General features: G+C 55.8%; 1 protein-coding gene across 4 annotated transcripts in view; it reads right to left on the bottom strand.

The window, feature by feature from the left end:
* The window catches only part of ACOT11 (acyl-CoA thioesterase 11), a 53,194-nt gene that overhangs the window by 3,889 nt on the left and 31,405 nt on the right, over positions 1 to 17,900 (bottom strand). For all 4 annotated transcript variants that reach the window (XM_046002917.1, XM_046002888.1, XM_046002899.1 and 1 more), the window contains exons 2-13: positions 15,381 to 15,591; positions 14,476 to 14,545; positions 11,639 to 11,699; positions 10,439 to 10,537; positions 9,885 to 10,020; positions 7,586 to 7,742; positions 6,130 to 6,249; positions 4,064 to 4,208; positions 2,720 to 2,775; positions 1,857 to 1,923; positions 1,410 to 1,493; positions 206 to 339 (exon numbers count right to left, since the gene is read on the bottom strand). In XM_046002917.1, coding sequence (XP_045858873.1) covers positions 206 to 339; positions 1,410 to 1,493; positions 1,857 to 1,923; positions 2,720 to 2,775; positions 4,064 to 4,208; positions 6,130 to 6,249; positions 7,586 to 7,742; positions 9,885 to 10,020; positions 10,439 to 10,537; positions 11,639 to 11,699; positions 14,476 to 14,545; positions 15,381 to 15,519 — 1,268 coding nt within the window. In that variant the 5' untranslated portion in view covers positions 15,520 to 15,591. The remainder of the gene's footprint in view (positions 1 to 205; positions 340 to 1,409; positions 1,494 to 1,856; positions 1,924 to 2,719; positions 2,776 to 4,063; positions 4,209 to 6,129; positions 6,250 to 7,585; positions 7,743 to 9,884; positions 10,021 to 10,438; positions 10,538 to 11,638; positions 11,700 to 14,475; positions 14,546 to 15,380; positions 15,592 to 17,900) is intronic.

A 17,900-nucleotide genomic window follows, 5' to 3' on the forward strand; every position in this document is an offset into this window, starting at 1 on the left:
GTCCCTCCCCTGAGGGCTCAGAATGCCCTCAACTCTGACACCTGCGCAACACTAACTGCACTTCCCCTCACACTGCCATCCTCCTGCCCCGCTAAAGGCCAGCAGGGGCTGAGAGGGAGGAGGGCTCAGCAAGGGACCCCCGAGGGCCCCTCTTCCCCATCAGGCCTGAGCGAGCACCCTGCCCCGCCCACACCTCAGCCCTCACCTGTAGTGCTTGTCCCACTTGGGCCTCCGAAGCAGGTCCGAGAGCAGCAGGAAGGCCTGGGTGGCCTCCACGTGCACCAACATCTCCATGTGGAAGGACAGGAACTTGTCTTCCTCCAGAGTGTACAGGCGGACCTGCATGGGACAGAGGGCAGCCTCGGTCCCGCACCTCCTGCTCGGGCTATGCTGGGCCACGGGGTGAGCTGACTCTATGCTGGAGGCCGGGGCTGGAAGCTCAGGGCTGCCATTGACTTGCTGTGTGACTGTGAGAAAGCGATTCAACCTCTCTGAGCCTCAGGCTCATCCCCATGGAAATGGGCCCCTGGGAGAATCTAGGACAGGCGGACAGGGTGTTTTAGGAAGCAGTGACTAAGGCAACAACAGAAAGGGTCCTCAGAGCCAGGCACCTGGTGAAGCCCCTAATGTCACAGGTGGGGGGAAGTGACTCTCCTCAGGGCACAGGCAGAGCTCATGTCTTCCTTCAACCCAGGCTTGTCCACTGGCCCTATCTGTGCAGGGAGGAAGGAGCAGAGAGAGGGAGGAAGCAGCAGGGCAGAGAATAGCAGAGATGAGGGGTTGGGGGCTAGATGGTGGGTGGGCAGGAGAGAAAGATTTAGGGGTTCTCCACTCCAGGTCCTGTGAGAGCAGCTGTGTTTCTCTAACTGGGCTGGTTTCATGGGAGAAACCAATTCCTCTTAAGAAGGTCAGTTGAGGGGTGCCTAAGTGGCTCGGTTGGTTGAGGGACTGCCTTCGGCTCAGGTCATGATCCTGGAGTCCCTGGATCGAGTTCTGCATTTGGGCTCCCTGCTCAGTGGGGAGTCTGCTTCTCCCTCTGACCCTTCCCCTCTCGTGCTCTCTCTCTCTTTTTCTCTCCCTCTCAAATAAATAAATAAAATCTTCAAAAAAAAAAAAAAAAAGGTCAGTTGAGCATCTGCCTTCAGGTCAGGTCATGGTCTCAGGGTCCTGGGATTGAGCCCTGCATTGGGCTCCCTGCTCAGCAGAGAGTCTGCTTCTCTCTTACCTCTCCCTCTGCCCCCTCCCCTGCTTGTGGGCTCTCTCTTGCCCTCTCTCTCTCTCCCTCAAATAAATAAAGTAAATATTTTTTTAAAAAAGGAAAGAAAGAAATCCCCTTTGGATATGAGCAGTTTGAGAGAACTTCTGTTGCTTGAGGTCAGCCATCTCTGCTGGTGGGTGGGGCCAGCTACCTGGTTGATCTCAGAAGACAGCACCCAGTTGTCCTTGGCCACCAGCATCTTCAGGGAGGAGACATTGTTGTAGCTCAGGTAGACCTGGACAGAGCACATAGAGAAGCCTCACCTTCTCCCCTTCCTTGGGGGCTCTGAGCCAGGAGAGGACATTGGGCCGTGAAGGGGTGAGAAGGGTGGGTGGCTGCCAGGCCCTGGGCCTCACGATAGGAGGCCCAGCCTTGGGCAGACTCACAGTGTCTGAGACCCTCTTCTCAGGGCCTCAGCTCCCTCCTGCCAAATGGGGACAGAGGAAAGCCCTTTGCTAACTGTACCAATCTTGAATCATAACACAGTATCCTGTCCCCCTCAGGCCTACTTTCAAACCCATTCTGACAAGAACAGAGTCAGGGTCCCCCCACCCCCAACACGGGCCTGTGGACTGTCCCCTCAGAGCAGAGGCCTTACCTGGTTGCTAGGGTCCCAGGGGACAGAGAGGGGCATTTCTGCCTGTTTACAGGATACGATGTACTTCCTGGGAGAGGGAAGAGAACCACCATGGTCCCTGGGGAGCCCATGTCTTTCAGAAGACTCCACTCCTAGTGCTCAGCCCTACAGCACAGGAGGGACTCCTGTCCAGCCAGGCAGACAGGCTGGGCACCTAAAAAATGGGAGCTGAGAGCGTACGAACTCATCCAGAAGCAGAGTGAGGCCAGGGGCAGGGTGCTGGGGGAAGGCCCGCTCCCCGTGCCCTCGCGGAGCAGATGGCTCTGGCTGAAGCAGCTTTGCCCTCGTGCCTCAGTGGGCTCCTCTGTACAGTGAGGCTGGGCGTCGCACCTGCCTCATGGGGTCATCATGGTGGGGAGGGTCAGCCTATGGTAAGTGCTCTGTAGATTCACAATTCTCCTGTCCACACAGATGGCAAACCCCAGTATATTTCCAGCACTTTCCAGTGTGGAAAGTGCTTCAGCAGCCGTGTGCCACACCAGGCTGTGCGTCTTGAGCAACTGCCTATGCTCTTGGGACCTACCGAACTCATCACGGTCAAGGGAAGGAACCCAGGATTCAGAAGTGGCCAGATCCTGCCATGTTCAAAGTCTCACTCCGCCCACCACTCCCATCTGTGTACCCATGTCCGCCTAATCCCTCTGTGCTCAGTGTCCTCGCCGACATAGGATCAGGAAGACCACTGGGTAGTAAGGCTGTGTGGACGTAAAGGCCCCAGCCCAGTGCCCAGGACAGGGGCGGCACTGAAGAAATGCCAGTCCCTGGGGCCCGCAGAGCAGGCGGACAGCCCTAAACCCGTGTCCCCTCCCACCACCCGCACTCACCTGTCCAGCCGGATCTTCTTCCTGGCACTAGCCTCTCGATAGCGCCGCTCGCCATCCTGGGCAGAGATGCAGGGACAGACTGTGCTGCGGACTGGACCAGTGGCTTGTGCCCTCCTCCCAGCTCCTGTGCCCACATTACTGTTGCCCCCCACCACCACCAAGGCCCGAGGAGGCCCTGCAGCCCTGACGTGGAGCTCAGGTCTCACAGGGGCAGCCCGAGGCAAAGCAACCTGGACAGGAAAGGGCCTAGTCTCTGAGCTGCAGCCCCTGCTTCCCCCAGACTCTCTGAGTGACTCTGGGAGCACCACCTGCAACTCGATGGGCCTCAACATCCTCCTCTCCATGAGGGGATCGCAAAGGGCACAGACAGTGCTAATAAGAACCCACGCTTCCTGGGTACCTGCTGCTGCCCAGCACGCTTCTGAAGTGCCTTCCGTGCAGAATGTCAAGCCACAGCCCTCTCACGTTGGTACTCATCTTACCCTCATTTTACAGAGGAGGAAACTGAGGCACAGAAAGGTGGGTGGCTTACCCAAGGTTGCAGATGTAAGGAGTGGGGCCAGGAACGGAACCCTGACAGCCTGACCTGGAGTCCAGCCTCTTAACCACTGCTTCTGGTGTCTCCCCACTCATGAGAGTTACCCGGCCCAGGCTGAGAGCACCTGTGAACTATTTGCCACCCCTCCCTCACCCCATCCCCGCAGAAGCCCAGCTGCGGAGTGGGGGTCTTCACAGCCAATGCTTGGCCCTGTGAGGTAGGCAGGGTGGAGGACCATGCTGGAGGGAGGGAATGCCTCTCCAAAGTCACCCCTCAGCATCCCTGGAAGGAAGCCCCAGGAGATCCAAGATGGCATTTTTTAAGAGACCGGCTTTGAACCCAAGCCCCTGACTCTGGTCTCTATGCTTCTTGCTCTCCTGTCACCTCCTCATAATGGTCACCATTTACCATCCCCAGGAGGCAGGAGTGCAGACACACCTGCTGTATGGGCGGAGACTGGAAACTGACAGAGGGTGCCTGCCAGAACGCGGCAGAGGGGGCTTCCAACCTACATCTGACCCCAAAGCCAGCGTTCCTCTGACTCTGCAGGCTCGCTGAATGCCTGCTAACACCTAACTGAGCTAGGCCCATCCATGGCGCCCTGTTCTTACAGGCAGACCAGGGTGCCTGCCTTGCACAAGGGGCATCTCTGCGGGTCACGGGGCACCGCAAGCTGGCTGTGCCCCCCACAGAGGGGCAGGGCTGAGGCCATCGCTCCCTGGCTGCATCAGGGGCTAGCAGGCCCCACCACCCCTGGGCAGAGAGGGAGGGGAGGGGAACTGGTGGTGGGGCAGGGTGCCACTCACCCCCGGCTGGGGCCGAATCCAGGGCAGTGTCCGAGGCTGGTCATCCGCGTCCAGGACCACGAAGGTCATGAAGGCACTGTTGATGTGCCGCCGATGGCTCTCAGCCTCCTGGCGGTAAGCCTCCACGCACACGCCCACCTCCATGCTGAAGGGGAAGGACAGCCGCTTCCATGCTGGACCCACCTTCCTGAGCCCATGCCTCTCCCCAACACACATGCACACGTGTGCACATGTGCACACACACACACTCCTGTGGCTCTCCCAGCAGCCCAGATCAGAATCCCTCTGGTAGGAAACCCAGAACTGTTCCCTTCCATCACTGTTTACAGAGCACCTACTATAGGCCTGGTCCTAGGCTAGTCGCTGGGGCCCCAGAAAGGAATACACTGGTTTGGTCCATGTGCTCATGCACTAACAGCTGGGGAACAGGGCACTAAGCAACTATACACACATATATGTACATGTCTAGGTATATATAGTATGTAACGGAATATATGTAAATAACATGTACACACACATACATAGATACGTACATATCATGTATATAAAACACGCCATGTAAACTGCAAAGGATTCTGGAAGGACGTGAGTATTTTTTCCTACTTGGAAATAATATGCCCTACACACACCTTCACAAGGACCGTAACAGCCGTGCTCCTGACAGCTCACTCACTGCTGTTTCATGGATTATAAAAAGCAGCCAGCCCCATGCCCCCCTCTCAGGAAGCTTGATGATCCCAGCATGTGGATGTTATGCAGAGGGCGAACCAGGACCTAGGACAGGACAGTCACTGGGCCAACGTCCCACAGCAGCCAGGAAGGGAAACTGGGCTGGAAGGGGTGCCTTGCAGTTGCTAGTTCAGGGCTCCCCACTGCCCCCACCACCACCACCCTCCCCCGCCACAGCTGCAGACCGTGAGGTGGCCAGAACAGTAATAATAATGCTGCCCAGCATGGTCCCTCTGTCAATGTGCCAGTAAGACCGTACTGAACCCTCACAACCGCGATGTCATCGTGCTGAGCCCCATGTCACAGGCCAAAGAACTGAAGCTCAAGTGGGGCGCCCGGGTGGCTCAGACGGGTGAGCGTCTGACTCTTGATTTCGGCTCAGGTTATGATCTCAGGATCGTGGGGTGGTTTCCCGTGTGGGACTGAACACTGAGCACAGAGCCTGCTTGTGATTCTTTCTCTGTCTGCCTCTGGTCCTCCCCAGACCCCACCCCCAACCCACCCCCTCCAACCCTGCTCTACAGGCTCTCTCTCCCTAAAATAAATGAATAAACAAACAAAGAAACAGTATAATTGTTAAAAAGAAAAAAAAATAACTGAAACTCAGAGATGTTGAGTAACTTGCCTAAAGTCACACAGCCAATAAAAGGTAAGCCAAACTTAAACCCAGGGAGCCTGGCTCCCTCACTTTTTTTTTTAAAGACTTTATTTATTTATTTATTTATTTATTTGAGGGACAGAGAGCGAGAATGCAGAAGGGCAGAGGGAAAGGGAGAAGCAGACTCTCCCCTGAGCAGGGAGCCTGATGTGGGGCTCAATCCCAGGACCCTGGATCATGACCTGACCTGAAGACAGATGCTTAGTGGACTGAGCCACCCAGGTGCCCCACGGTTCCCTCACTTTTAACAACTCCATTATGATCTTTGAAATCAACAAAGATACATATTTAAAGTACACTTTCTCAGAAGTATCTGATTCATTCCAAATTAAGGACTCTGGGAAGGAATTATTGTTTTAGGAGAAAGGTAGGGAAGGACTTGATAAATGACGAACACTGGCAAGAGGGGGCCCTATGATGTGAGCACGGCCCAGAGGCAGGAGCCAGGAAGAGAGACAGAGGCACACTGAGCATAGGGTATATGATTGAAGACCCCAGGAGCCACAGGGCTGGAGAGCCCAGAGCAGGGAATAGCAGAGCTGCATCTCGGTCATGGTGAAGGTGCTCTGCTGCTGGGCAGGCTTTAGACTTCATGGGCCTTTTATCTGCAGCGTTGGCAGCTTTGCGACAAGGTCCAAAAGAGCTCTCAATCCCAGGGGGCCCTGGTCCCACTCCTTACCTATGCTTGAAGGCGTTGTTCACGATGGCCTTGAGCACCAGGCGGTCCCCAACCTGGGAGGGGCCCCGGAAGTGGAACATCTCAATGGCCTTCAGTGTAGGGTGGGCACGGCACAGCCGGCTAGAGGAGGCCAGGGTTGGGGAGACAGGACAAACGTCCCAGGGCTTCAGCCACGGGCCTGGGCCAGCCTTTCCCCCTGCCCCCAGCCACAGACCCAGCCCACATGCACTGCCCTCTGGTCTACTCACTCCCACCCAACCCAGGATGCTTCTGCCCAGGGGAATAGAACTAAAGTCCCATTTCGCAGCTTAGAACACTCAGGTCTATGCACCACTAGCAAGCAGCTGAGCTTGAGGCTAATTCCTTCTCCATTGTTCCCCAACCTTTACACCCCAGCACCAGCTGCTTATATTATCTAGAAGCCCTCCCCTTACCCAAAGCTACTTGTCATTCAAGGCCCAACTGAAGAGCTTTCTCCAGGAAGGGTTCCCTGACTATCTGGGCTGTGACCCTCCTCTGAGATCTTATCGTACATGCAGGTGGGTCTGCCCAAAATGGCATTGTTTGTACACTGGGTCCCAGGGGGTCAACACAGGGGAGGGGCCGTGTGGGCCAGGCTCTTTAGAGGTGAGGAATAATTCCTCTGGCTCAGGAAGATGTGGGTTGAGGAGGGCACTCCTGGCAGAGGACAGGTAGGGTGAGACAGGACTGGTAGGACAGTCACAGGAAGCAATGAGATCTTGGCTTAAGTGGAGCCGAGGGCAAGTAAAAGGTCAGCACCAGGTCAAGCTGAATGGCCAGCCCAGGGCCCGGATGCCACACTAAGGCATCTGGACTAACCCTGGGGTAGAGGGCACTCCTGGCAGAGGGAAGAGAAACACAAAGCCCTAGAGGTAGGAGGGTCAGGCAGTGAGTGTCAGTTATCATAGCTATAAAAAAAATGCCCCCATATTTAGAGAATAAACCCCGGACAAGTGCAGAGATTCTAAAAGGAAGGAATTGTTTTCACCTCTAGGGAGAAGGGAACAGTTAAAGAGGCTTCATGGATTTTAGCAGATCAAAAGGAGAGGAAGTGGCCAGGAGCAAAGGCAGAGGATGGGAACATGGAGAATGGGAACAGGGAAGGGCAGATGGCTTCAGGTGCAGCGAGCATAAAATACTGGAAGAAAGCAGGCAGGACCCAGCCAAGAGGAGGCCCTAGCGCTGGGCCAGGGGCGTGGCATTTCCCACACAGGTGATAAGGACTGTGTGGAGGAGGGGACGGCCAGCTCACAGAAAAATCTCTCCTCTCTGGCTCTCTGGCTCGCAAAGCCCTCGGTTTCCCCTAACAGAACAGCCAAGCTCCCAAAGCCTTGAATGCCAACTCCAAGCTGGGGTTTCTCCCCCCAGAGGGAGCCAGTCAAGGGAAGGAGGGAGAGAAAGGAGGGGAGGCAGAGGCAGGGCGCTCTCTCCTCACCTGGCTGCGATGGTGGCCACGTTCTCCATCCAGGCCATGATCTGGCCCCCAAAGGTATTGCCTTGGTGATTGGCATGGGGGGGCAGGACCAACTCCACGCTCTCCACGCGGGTTTTCTCGGCCGGTACCATGCAGCTACAGTCTCTGCTCTCCAGATCTGACCCGGGAAGGGCAGAGGGAGGGAATGGAAGGGGAGAGGTTCTCAAGGGCAGACCCTCCCACAGGGCAAACCCTGGGACCCCTGCCACCAGAACTCCCAGTCACCCAGAGTCTTATATCGACTAAGCACCGAGAGTGCCGGCCTCCGCTGAGGAACAGGAGGGCTCAGGATGAGGGAGGTGAGGTCGTCGTGGAGCAGGGGGCGGGACACCCACTTGTAGAGAAGACACACCTGGACACAACTCGGACAAGTCAGGGAACCTCTCTGACCCTCAGTTTCCTCATTGGTGAAGGGGTATGTCAGACCCAACCCACGAGGTTTGTGAAGATGAAGTGAGATCGTGATTCCAGAGAGCTTGGCACCAAACTCAGGAGACAGACTCTCAGAAGGAAAGTTCTTCCCTCCCTCTGCCCTGACAAGCCCTGTCCCTCAGGGGCAATGGCATCAGGAGATCCTCAGTAGGGGAGGCCCAAGAGTGGGCAGGGCCTTGTGGGTCAGAGGAGCAGATGCTGATATGACCTCCCCCAACTCCAACCCAAGGGGGAGCCATGCATCTCCCATCAACCAGGAAGAAAGACTCATCAGGGACAGCCCATCAAACAGGTGGCTGTTCATTGGCAGGCTGCTGGAAGATGCCACAGACAGGCACGAGGGGAGGTGGAAGGGGGCCTGAGCTGAGATCTGGAGACAGGACAGGTAGGATAGTCACAGGAAGCAATGAAGCCTTGGCTTAGATGGAGCCAAGGGCAAGTAAAATATCAGCACCAGGTCAAGCTGAATGGCCAGCCCAGGGCCCGGATGCCACACTAAGGCATCTGGACTAACCCTGGGGTAGAGGGACTGTCAGGACAAGAGGGGTTTGGGAGGGTTGCAGTGGATGGATGGCTCTAGGGGGTCTCAAAGACAGTAGGAAGAACCAGGCCTCCCCAGCCACAGCTCCCAGACCCCGCATACATAAGGCACATGGACCTGGGAGCCCCTCTCGCTGCTTTATGGGGCCAGCTGCTCCCACCTGCTCTCTCCCACTCTGGGCCACTGAACTACATTTGAATTGTCCTACAGTTGCCTCCTCTAGGGTTCAAGGAAGACTCCACATCCTACCGCTCTGGAGATCGGTGAGTGAATCCAAGGTTACCCCTCTGGGCCTTTGCCCAGCCTGTGTTCTCTGTCAGGAAAACCTTTCCTTGTCTCTCCATCTGTCAAAGTCCTACCACTCCGCAGGAGATCTTTGTGTGCTGCTGTAGAACAATCTCCAAGATGTACTCTTAAGGGGAAAGAAGTAAGACACCGAACAGTATGTACTGTCTGTTCCCTTTTGGGTAAAAAGAGAGGACTAAATAATACATAGTATGCTTAAATATGCAGGGAATTTTCTGGAAAGGTGCCCCAAAATAAGTAACTAGAGGGAGCCCAGGTTCTGGGTAGGAGAGAGTCTCGCTTTTTATTCTATATGTATATCTACATCTGTATTATTTATGTATGTGTGTGTATATCTATCTATATGTATATATATATGCGTGCATATATATATTCATATATATATATATAAAGTAGATAGATAGATATGCTTTTTTAAAAAAATCCTACAGGGTGCCTGGGTGGCTCAGTGGGTTAAGCCGCTGCCTTCGGCTCAGGTCATGATCTCAGGGTCCTGGGATCGAGTCCCACATCGGGCTCTCTGCTCGGCAGGGAGCCTGCTTCCCTCTCTCTTTCTGTCTGCCTGCCTCTTTGCCTGCCTCTCTGCCTACTTGTGATCTCTCTCTCTCGCTGTCAAATAAATAAATAAAATCTTTAAAAAAAATTAAAAAAAAAAATCCTACAATCTTCAGGCCATGCTCAGTAGTACCTTCCCAAGCACCCCGAAACCTAGAGATCCAAATATAGTCCATGGACAACAAAGTGTTCCTCATATCCTAATGCCATCCTCACGGCTCCTGGGAGCTGAACAAGATGCCCAAACACGCCCTTACCTGAAGGAGACCTTGAGGCAAGAGGGCCATCAGGCCAGTGAGTGGACGTCCTAAGGATCCTCCCTTCCTCCCGTTGCCCAGTGGGGGCTGAGTACAAAGGGGCATGCAGGACACCGCGGGTGGGGGGCATGCAGGATGCCAGCGGCGCTCTGCTCCCCTGGCTGCTCACCATCCTGAATGGCGCAGTTGGCGAGAAGGTCCTTCATCGTGTCTGCATATAGCAGCCGCATGCGCCGGCGCTCGGCAGCCACACTGTGCTCTGTTTTCTCCTCCTCCGTGCGCGGCGTGGTCTGCTTCAGCTTCACCTGCAGGCGGGGGGCGGCGTGGGCGATGCTCAGGACAGGTCTCCTGAAGCAGCAGGAGGGGCTGTGCCCCATCGCACACCTGGGCTGCTGCTGGATTAGTCTAAGTCTTCATTCCCTCTCTGTCCCCGTCCTCCTGTCTCCACGCTGACTGATTTATCACTTTCATCCTGCAAATGTCCCCAGTCCCCTTTCTTGGGCAAAGGCACAAAGGATGCGGGGGGTGGGGAGATCCTACAGGACAAGTAAGGGAATGGTGAGATCTGAAGCCTCCCACGTGAGACGCACAGGGAGAGGTGGGGAAGAGGAGCAAGGGAAGGTGCCTTGAGAATTCCCCCTCCTCCGCCTCTCCGCCAACCCCCAGCCTTATGCGGCCCCACTCCTGGCCTGCCATGACAAGCACCCAGGTGTAGCGGCCTACCTTGGAGAGCTCCCGGTGGGCCACAAAGGTGGCCAAGGCCTTGCACACGGTCCACTGCTTCTCAGAGCACAGGTCCTCAGAGGCCACCTGGATGCCCACCTGGAGGGGAAGAAAAGGTGGGAGGAGTGAGGAGGGGGGAAATGGAGCTCCCACCCTGAGGCTCCACAACTCGATGGCCCAGGCCCAGTCTCGTACTTCTGTATCACCTATCGAGTCTCGGAAGCCAGAAAACTGAGATAGGTTCTGATTCTAGCCCCAGATCCCTGGAAAGCCTTGGGCAAGTCACTTCTGTCCTCTGGTCCTTGGTTTCCTCATCTATAAAATGGTAGTGAGCACAAGGTGCCTGGCTGGCTCAGTTAACAGAGCATGAGACTCTTAATCTCAGGGTCATAAGTTCAAGCCCCATGATGGGCAGGGAGCCTACTTAAAATATGAATGAATGAATGAATGACAGAAATGGGAGTGAGCATACCTAGGAGAGAATGAAAATGAGACTTATCTAGGAAAGCACTTAAAGTGGGAAAATCTTGGCTACAATGAAAAGACTGGCATCTGAGGGGGGTGTCTGGGGGTACCCAGAGGCATTCAGGACTCTGTCCTCATTGGCCCCTCAGTAACCAGTGGCCTGGCTAGGGGAAGATGCCCAGACCTGCCGTCCACAGGTGGGAAAGACAGTCTCTCCCCCAGAGCTCACAGAGCTCACTTAAGAACCCCGAAGCACAGGAATCATGCTCCCATTTCACAGATGGGAAGACAGAGGCTGTGGGAGGTAAGCTAATGCAACGAAGTCCAGGGCTTTCCCTGCCCCAGCCCTGCTGCCTCCAGGGTCAGGCCTGGTGGCTATCTTCCCCACTTTCCCATGACCATCTGGGTGCTGAACAGGGTCTGAGGGGAGGTGTGAAGACCCAGAAGGCTGAAAGTCAAGTCTCGGGTTGGAATTTATGTGACCTGGTGACCCAAGACAAGTCTCTTCCCCTCCGTGGACCTCAGTTTTCCCTTCTGTGTTACTGGATATCGGACTGGATATCCAGGACTGGATATCGGACAGGATCCTCCCAGCCCTGCCAGCTGTTTCAGAACCCTCCTGCCTCCACCAGGGCCCCACGAGTGTGCGTGTGCCCAGGGGGGCTGAGAAGGGAGAGGAGGTAGAAACCCCAGCCACCCACCTACCCACCGCCAGGCAGCAACCACCCCACACACCTCCATGCTGGAGTTGAAGGCCCGGTTCACCTTGGCCTTGATATTCACCACTTGTCCGACACTGGGGAGAGAAAAGCAGGAGGTGGGCCTTCCAGAGGGGAGAGAGGGAAGGAAGAGGAGTCCCGGATACTTGCAGGGCCTCTGCTGAGCGGACCCGGCAAGGCAATGTAATGGCTTACTGACCATGGTCACATCGGCAATGTCACTGAGTCCTCAAAGCAAGCTGGCAAGATAGTGTCGGCCTCTCACTATACAGGTGGGAAGGTGGAGGCTGAGAGAAGTGGCATGACTTCATTCATCTCCCCTTGTCCCGTGAATGCTCGAGCTTCTCTTGGCTTGTGGCTCAACAGTCCCCTCCTTGAGGGCCCCTGCCCCACCCCTCTGTCACTCAAGAAGTTTCACCCTCCCGACACTCCTTCCAACAGCTGGGCCTCTGTCTCCCTGACAATCCTTAAGTTCCACCGGGGCCAGGATCACATCTGTCTTGCTTCCCCTTGACCCTTCGAATCCTAGCACATGGCACAGGGTAGGTCCTCCAAAAATAGTGGCCTACTGATTTAATGCATTCCACATCTATTGAATGCCTACTAAGTCCAAGGGACTATAAACAAGAGGGTGAGAAGGAAAATGGGAACATTTAAAAGATGCCTACTCTGTGCCCAGCACTGTGCCTTGCCTCATTAGAGCCTCCAAATAAATTTGACAGGTAGGTTTAGGGGGATTGAACATCAGAGAGGGCAAGCTATCTGCCCAAGATCACCCAGCTAAAATGTAGCAGAGCCAGGGTTCTGTGGACTACAGGGGCCCCACTCTTTCCAGCTGCAGCCTGTGCCTCTAGAATAATTCCCATGTCCAGATAAACAGTCAGAATCCCTACAGGAGCCACCTCACCCACTGGAGGCAGCTGAGGGTGCCGCTCTGAGAGACAAGGAGGAAGAGCCAGACAGGGGCTGGGGGGACCTTGAGCAAGTCCTTTCATCTCTCTGTGCCTTGGCTCACAAACAGAGAGCACAGTGCGAATATCTTCCTCAAATGCACAGCCTCCTCCCCAAAGCTAGGCAGGGTCCCTTCCAACAGGCCTGCCTTTCAAGGGGCGGCAGTGGCCACCGTGAGAAGAGTCACAGGTGCCTGGGTTCCAGCCCAGCTCTGGCATGACTGTCACACTACTGAGCTGTGTGACCTCGGATGAGTCGCTCTGCATCTCTGAGCCTAGCTCCTTGTCTGTCAAGTACCAAGATGCACGACCACTGAGGGTCAAGTGAGAGGGGGTGTGACAGAGCCAGTACCAGGCCTAGCCCCACAGCACGAGCTCCAGAAATAATAGACGCTCACGTTTGCCAAGGACTTGTCCATTTCTGTTTATTTTGCCCTCAGTCCTAACAGGCATGGAAGGACTGTCGCTTCTAGGAGATGCGTGCTGATACATGGAGGGATGAGGTGTCATGATGTCTGTAACTTGCTTTCAAACACTTGAGAAAAGAGAGAGAGAAGTATGTGTATCTATTTATTATATAGATAAAGCATATTGAGCAAAAAAAAAAAAAAAGTTAATTCTTGAATCTCACTAGTGGTGATCATTGCACTATTCAAGTTTTCTAGAGTCTTGGAAGTTTTCATGATAAGAAATTAAGAAAAAATTTCCGTGATCCCTAAAATAAAATAACAGTCTACTTTCTGTGGTGCTAAAGAGATATTTGTGTCTCTTCTCTTCCTCCGTCTTCCTCCTCCTCCTCTTCCCCCTCCTCCTCTCCCTCCCATTCCACTCCTTGCTCCTCCCGCTGCCCTCCTCCTCACCAGCTTTCCCCAAAGCCAGGCAGACACCTGCTTGATCTCCTGAGCTCCTCTTCCCTCCTGACACTCTTCCATCCCACAGCTCAGGCCAAACCGGCTCCTTCCCCGGCGTCACTGCCCAGCCTCCTGAGGGGCCCCCTCCAGCCTCTAGCTCCCCAACACTGCCTCTGGGTGTACCTCACATCCCACAGAGGCAGCTCCCACAGTCTGAGCCCTGTGCAAGCCCTTCCCTAGGACCAATTTACTGGCAGGGGACAGAAGAACATATTAAATGACACCACAGTGGGGTGCCTGGGTGGCTCAGTGGGTTAAAGCCTCTGCCTTCAGCTCAGGTCATGATCCCGGGGTCCTGGGATCGAGCCCCGCATCGGGCTCTCTGCTCAGCAGGGAGCCTGCTTCCTCCTCTCTCTCTGCCTGCCTCTCTGCCTACTTGAGATCTCTGTCTGTCAAATAAATAAATAAAATCTTTAAAAAAAAAAAGAGTTTTGAAACTAGTACAGACATTTTAGAAAGCAACCACAAAACAAAAAACTGTGAGGTAATGAACTCCTCGTTCCTGGGGGTATGTAAGCAGAGGCTATATGGCCCAAGCTTCTGACTCAGGCTTTGCAGAGGGACCTTGCCTAGAAACCTTTCTACAGTCCGGTGACCAATGGCCTACAGACAATGTCCAAGTTCCAAAGGACATGCACCGATTAAGTCTAATCCCTTCCATTTGGCAGATAAGAAAACTGAAGCCCAGAGAAAGAGACTGACTTCCCCAGAGTCACACCGCACCCCATAATGCTGCCTCAGCAACATCCAACTGCAAACCTGGCCGCAGGAACCCACCCCACGGCACCCAGCAGCAGGCCAGCTCAAGTCCATGGGTCTCCCAGAGCCCCCGCAGACAGGTCTGTACCTGCTCCGCAGAGGCCCTCGGTCAGTCAAGTTGGGTTCCAGGGTTCCAGGCAGCTCACAGGCCGACCAGGTGGGGAGATGGGGGAGGAGCCCTAGCTTCGTGGTGGGCAGACAAAGGGGACCAAGAAGCAGGTGGGGCCACTTACCTAATGGTGTGCTCAAAATAGATATCGTCCATGGAAGCAGTGACACACGGGCAGCCTGCATGCCTCTCGGCTGGCATCGGAAGAAAGCCATGCATTAGCAGCGTCCCCATGTCACTAGGCCTCTGAGCAAATGTCAGATGGCCTGAGCTGAGGCTGTGCCTCCTGGTCCACACCCCCACCCTCCTCTACTTTCTCCACCTCACTCACTACCCCCAACCCTGTTTGTTGATCGTCTGTCTGGCATCTCTCCCTGCTGTGAGACTGAAACTTGAGGGTGAGGAGTTCTGCCCCTCTCGTTCACTGCTGGGCCCCGGTCCAGGAACGGTGCCTGGCCCGCAGGTGGCCCACGGGAGACCCCCAGTGAACAGCTGTTGAATGACTGAGCCATTAGCCTGGGCTATTCCACTTCCCAGCTCTCCCAGGAGCCACGCCTCTGCCGTGGGCATCACCCGCGTTTCCTTGCCTGAGTCACTCTTACCCTCGGGACTATGCTCGTGGCCACGTTAGTCCCCCCAGAATCCCTCCCCTGCCACCAGGGCGGGGTCAGGGCCCAACTCTGCCTTGCCCAGCCCCCATCAAGCCGTGCTACAGGGCAGGGAGCTCATGGTACCCTCAGGCCAGTCTGGGGCAGCCCCACTGGAGGTGGCCCTCTGTTGGAGCAGGGATCCAAGGGTGCAGGCCAACTCTCAGAGCTGCATGCACATGGTGGGGAGAGGGTGGGCCCAGGCTGAGCATCGAGAACTGGGAAGGGGCATTGCAGGCAGGTGGAACAGCATGAGCAAAGAACAGGATGAGGAACGAGGGCGGTGCCCGGAGGGGACGGTGACCATCTCTGATCATGAGGGCCTCTCGTCCGGGTGGTGGGGCTGCCTGCGGGAGGACACCTGTGCCCCACAGAACCTCACCGGACAGGCAGGCGGTGGTGTCGATCCATTTGAGCAGCTGCCCGACACTCAGCTCGCCACGCTGGTTGGTGTGGCAAGGCAGCACCAGCTGGCTCATCTGCACCTCTGTGGGGTTCCGGTACCCCCCGCCGTCCCCCATGGCCCCAGCGGCGGTCTCCACGCGAGAGGAGGACTTCCGGGATGTGCGGTTGGAGAACACAGAGGCGATGCCCTGGGAAACAGTGGGACAGAAAAGTCAGCTTGCTGCAGGCTCTCCCGGGCCCACCGTCCCGAGACTTGAGTGCCACAGGGGGAGCAGAGACACCCCAGGGGCCACCTCCCACCAACCCCCCAACTCCAGCAGTGGCCACCCCCCTCCAGCCTAGGCTCTCGGAGCCCAGGGCGCTCACTGGATGCCATTTCTGCCCAGTTTCCCTCTGGCCACCAACTCCGTGTTAGCAGGACCCTGGTTGAACCTGAGGGAGGAGGAGGGAAGTTCAGTCCACCCTTCTGCTGAAGGGCCAGTTGGCTAAAGTTCTGCCTCAGACTGATCTTCATTCTTGAAAAGTACCCCCCTCTCCACGCAGGGAGGCCTCTGTTCCCAATAAAGTGTTCCCAGAAGCAGCTTCTTCGTCCCCCACCCAGTGAGCCCTTCCTCGGGCTCCGTCGTTCTCCAGATGACATCAGAGGCAGCACCTTCGCTGGGTGTTCGTCTGTCCTTAGCCCTTGGCTTTCCTGACCGGGAGGGCTCCAGGCCACCACCGACCAGCTGTCCGATCCAAGCCAAGGCTACCGCAGCTGCCAGCTGGAGGAGCCACCGAGGAAGGCCTCAGACTCATGAATTGGAGGTGGAGTTTCTCCCCAGGGCCTCGCTTTCCTGTCCCCAGGCAGAAGGGATGGGGCATACAGGGCAGTGCCTTGGATGGGCTGGGATGAGGAAGGGGGCCTCCTAGCTCTCTGGCCCGCTCTCCCTAACAGGCTGTGAGCAAGAGCTGAGCACCCCTGCCTGTGTGAGAAAAATGACGCAAGTTCCAGCTCTCGTGGCCGGCGTAACAGTCGCAGCGAACATTTCTATCACACTTACTAGGCATCAAATACTCTGCTAAGCACTTGGCGTGTACAAATTCCATTGGAGCCACACGATAAACCCCTGAGGTGGGTTCATCGCTACCCTCAGTCTGCAGGTGGGGCTCCAGGAAGTGGGGAGCACAGCTGCGACCCAAGGTCTGGCAACAGAGCCTGAGGTCCTACCACCACACTGCACTGGCTGCTCCTGGGGCTGAGATGGCCCAGTGCCATGCCCCAACACTGACCCTGCCACAGCCCCAGACAGGGGCAAGGACACCTCTCTGTGCTGGGGTCTGTCCTCCTTGGATAATTTCCCCCACGAGGCTCCCATAGCCATTCCATAAATTCAAAACACACCAAGGTGACTCATTCAAGGTCATGGACCCCCAAGCTGCAGAACTGGGATTCGAACCAGGCCTTTCTGACCTAGAACAGCTTCTGGGTCCCTGGAGAGGCAGCTCATTCCAGAGAGCCCCCAGGTTTGAGGTACCATGCTCCATGTCAAGGAGAGAGTGAGGGCAGCCCTAGGAGCACTCAGCCTGGGAAGAGGTCCGCAGGGTGCCAGGCTGCCAGGATTGCGGGCTCCTACCGGCATCTGGCAGGCCACTATGGCGGCCAAGCAGCAGGACCCATCACCATGGTAACCACTGCCAAGGCACTTCCGGCCTGTTGTGCACCGGAGGCCTGCATAGATGCGGCTGCGCAGCTGCCTTTCTGGGTGCGGGAGATGGCAGAGGGAGGAGGCAGGCAGACTCCAGTCCCCTGTACTCTTCCCAAACCCATCCCATGGCCAGGGGTTCTGGGCAGAACATTCCAGAAAGAAGCCACAGAGCATGCTAGGGAAATGGGGAAGGCAAGATGTAAAGGGTAAGTGGTCAGAAGAAAGGGAGCAGACCAGGTGAGATTTCTGGGCAGTTCCAGGCATGCACACAGAAAGCCCGACACACAATGTCCCTGCTTCACAAACCGATTTTCCCATGACCACCCCACTGGGTCCTCGAGAGGAAGGCAGAGGGTGAGAACTATTGACCCCATTTTACAGATGTGGAAAGTGAGGATGGAAACAGCAGTAGACCAGCAAGTGGGACACCTGAGTTCCAGTCCTCCCTCTGCTTCTCACCTGGTCAGTTTCCACTCCCATCAGCCTCCTATTTCCTGTTCCATGAAAAGGAGACACTACCCTCCCATTGGATTCTGCAGGCCCAGAGGAGGCAGAATCTTTGCCTTATTTGTTCATTCATTCATTCACCAAGCACTTCCCCTGTGCCCTGGACCACACGTTGAGAGAACAAAGATAAACTGGTCTGTTCCCTCTGAAAAGCCCCTACTCTACTTGCTTCGAAGGGCCTGGCACACGGTAGGACCTCATCAAAGGTTTGTGGGGAGACGAGCAGAGACAGACTTGAGTTCAAATCCTTAGCCCTGGCCCTCCAGTGCTAGGTGATTCTGAGCACGTCCCCGCCCCTCCTGAAC

Source organism: Meles meles, chromosome 1 (genome assembly GCF_922984935.1).
Source record: "Meles meles chromosome 1, mMelMel3.1 paternal haplotype, whole genome shotgun sequence".
Classification (NCBI taxonomy): Eukaryota; Metazoa; Chordata; class Mammalia; order Carnivora; family Mustelidae; genus Meles; species Meles meles.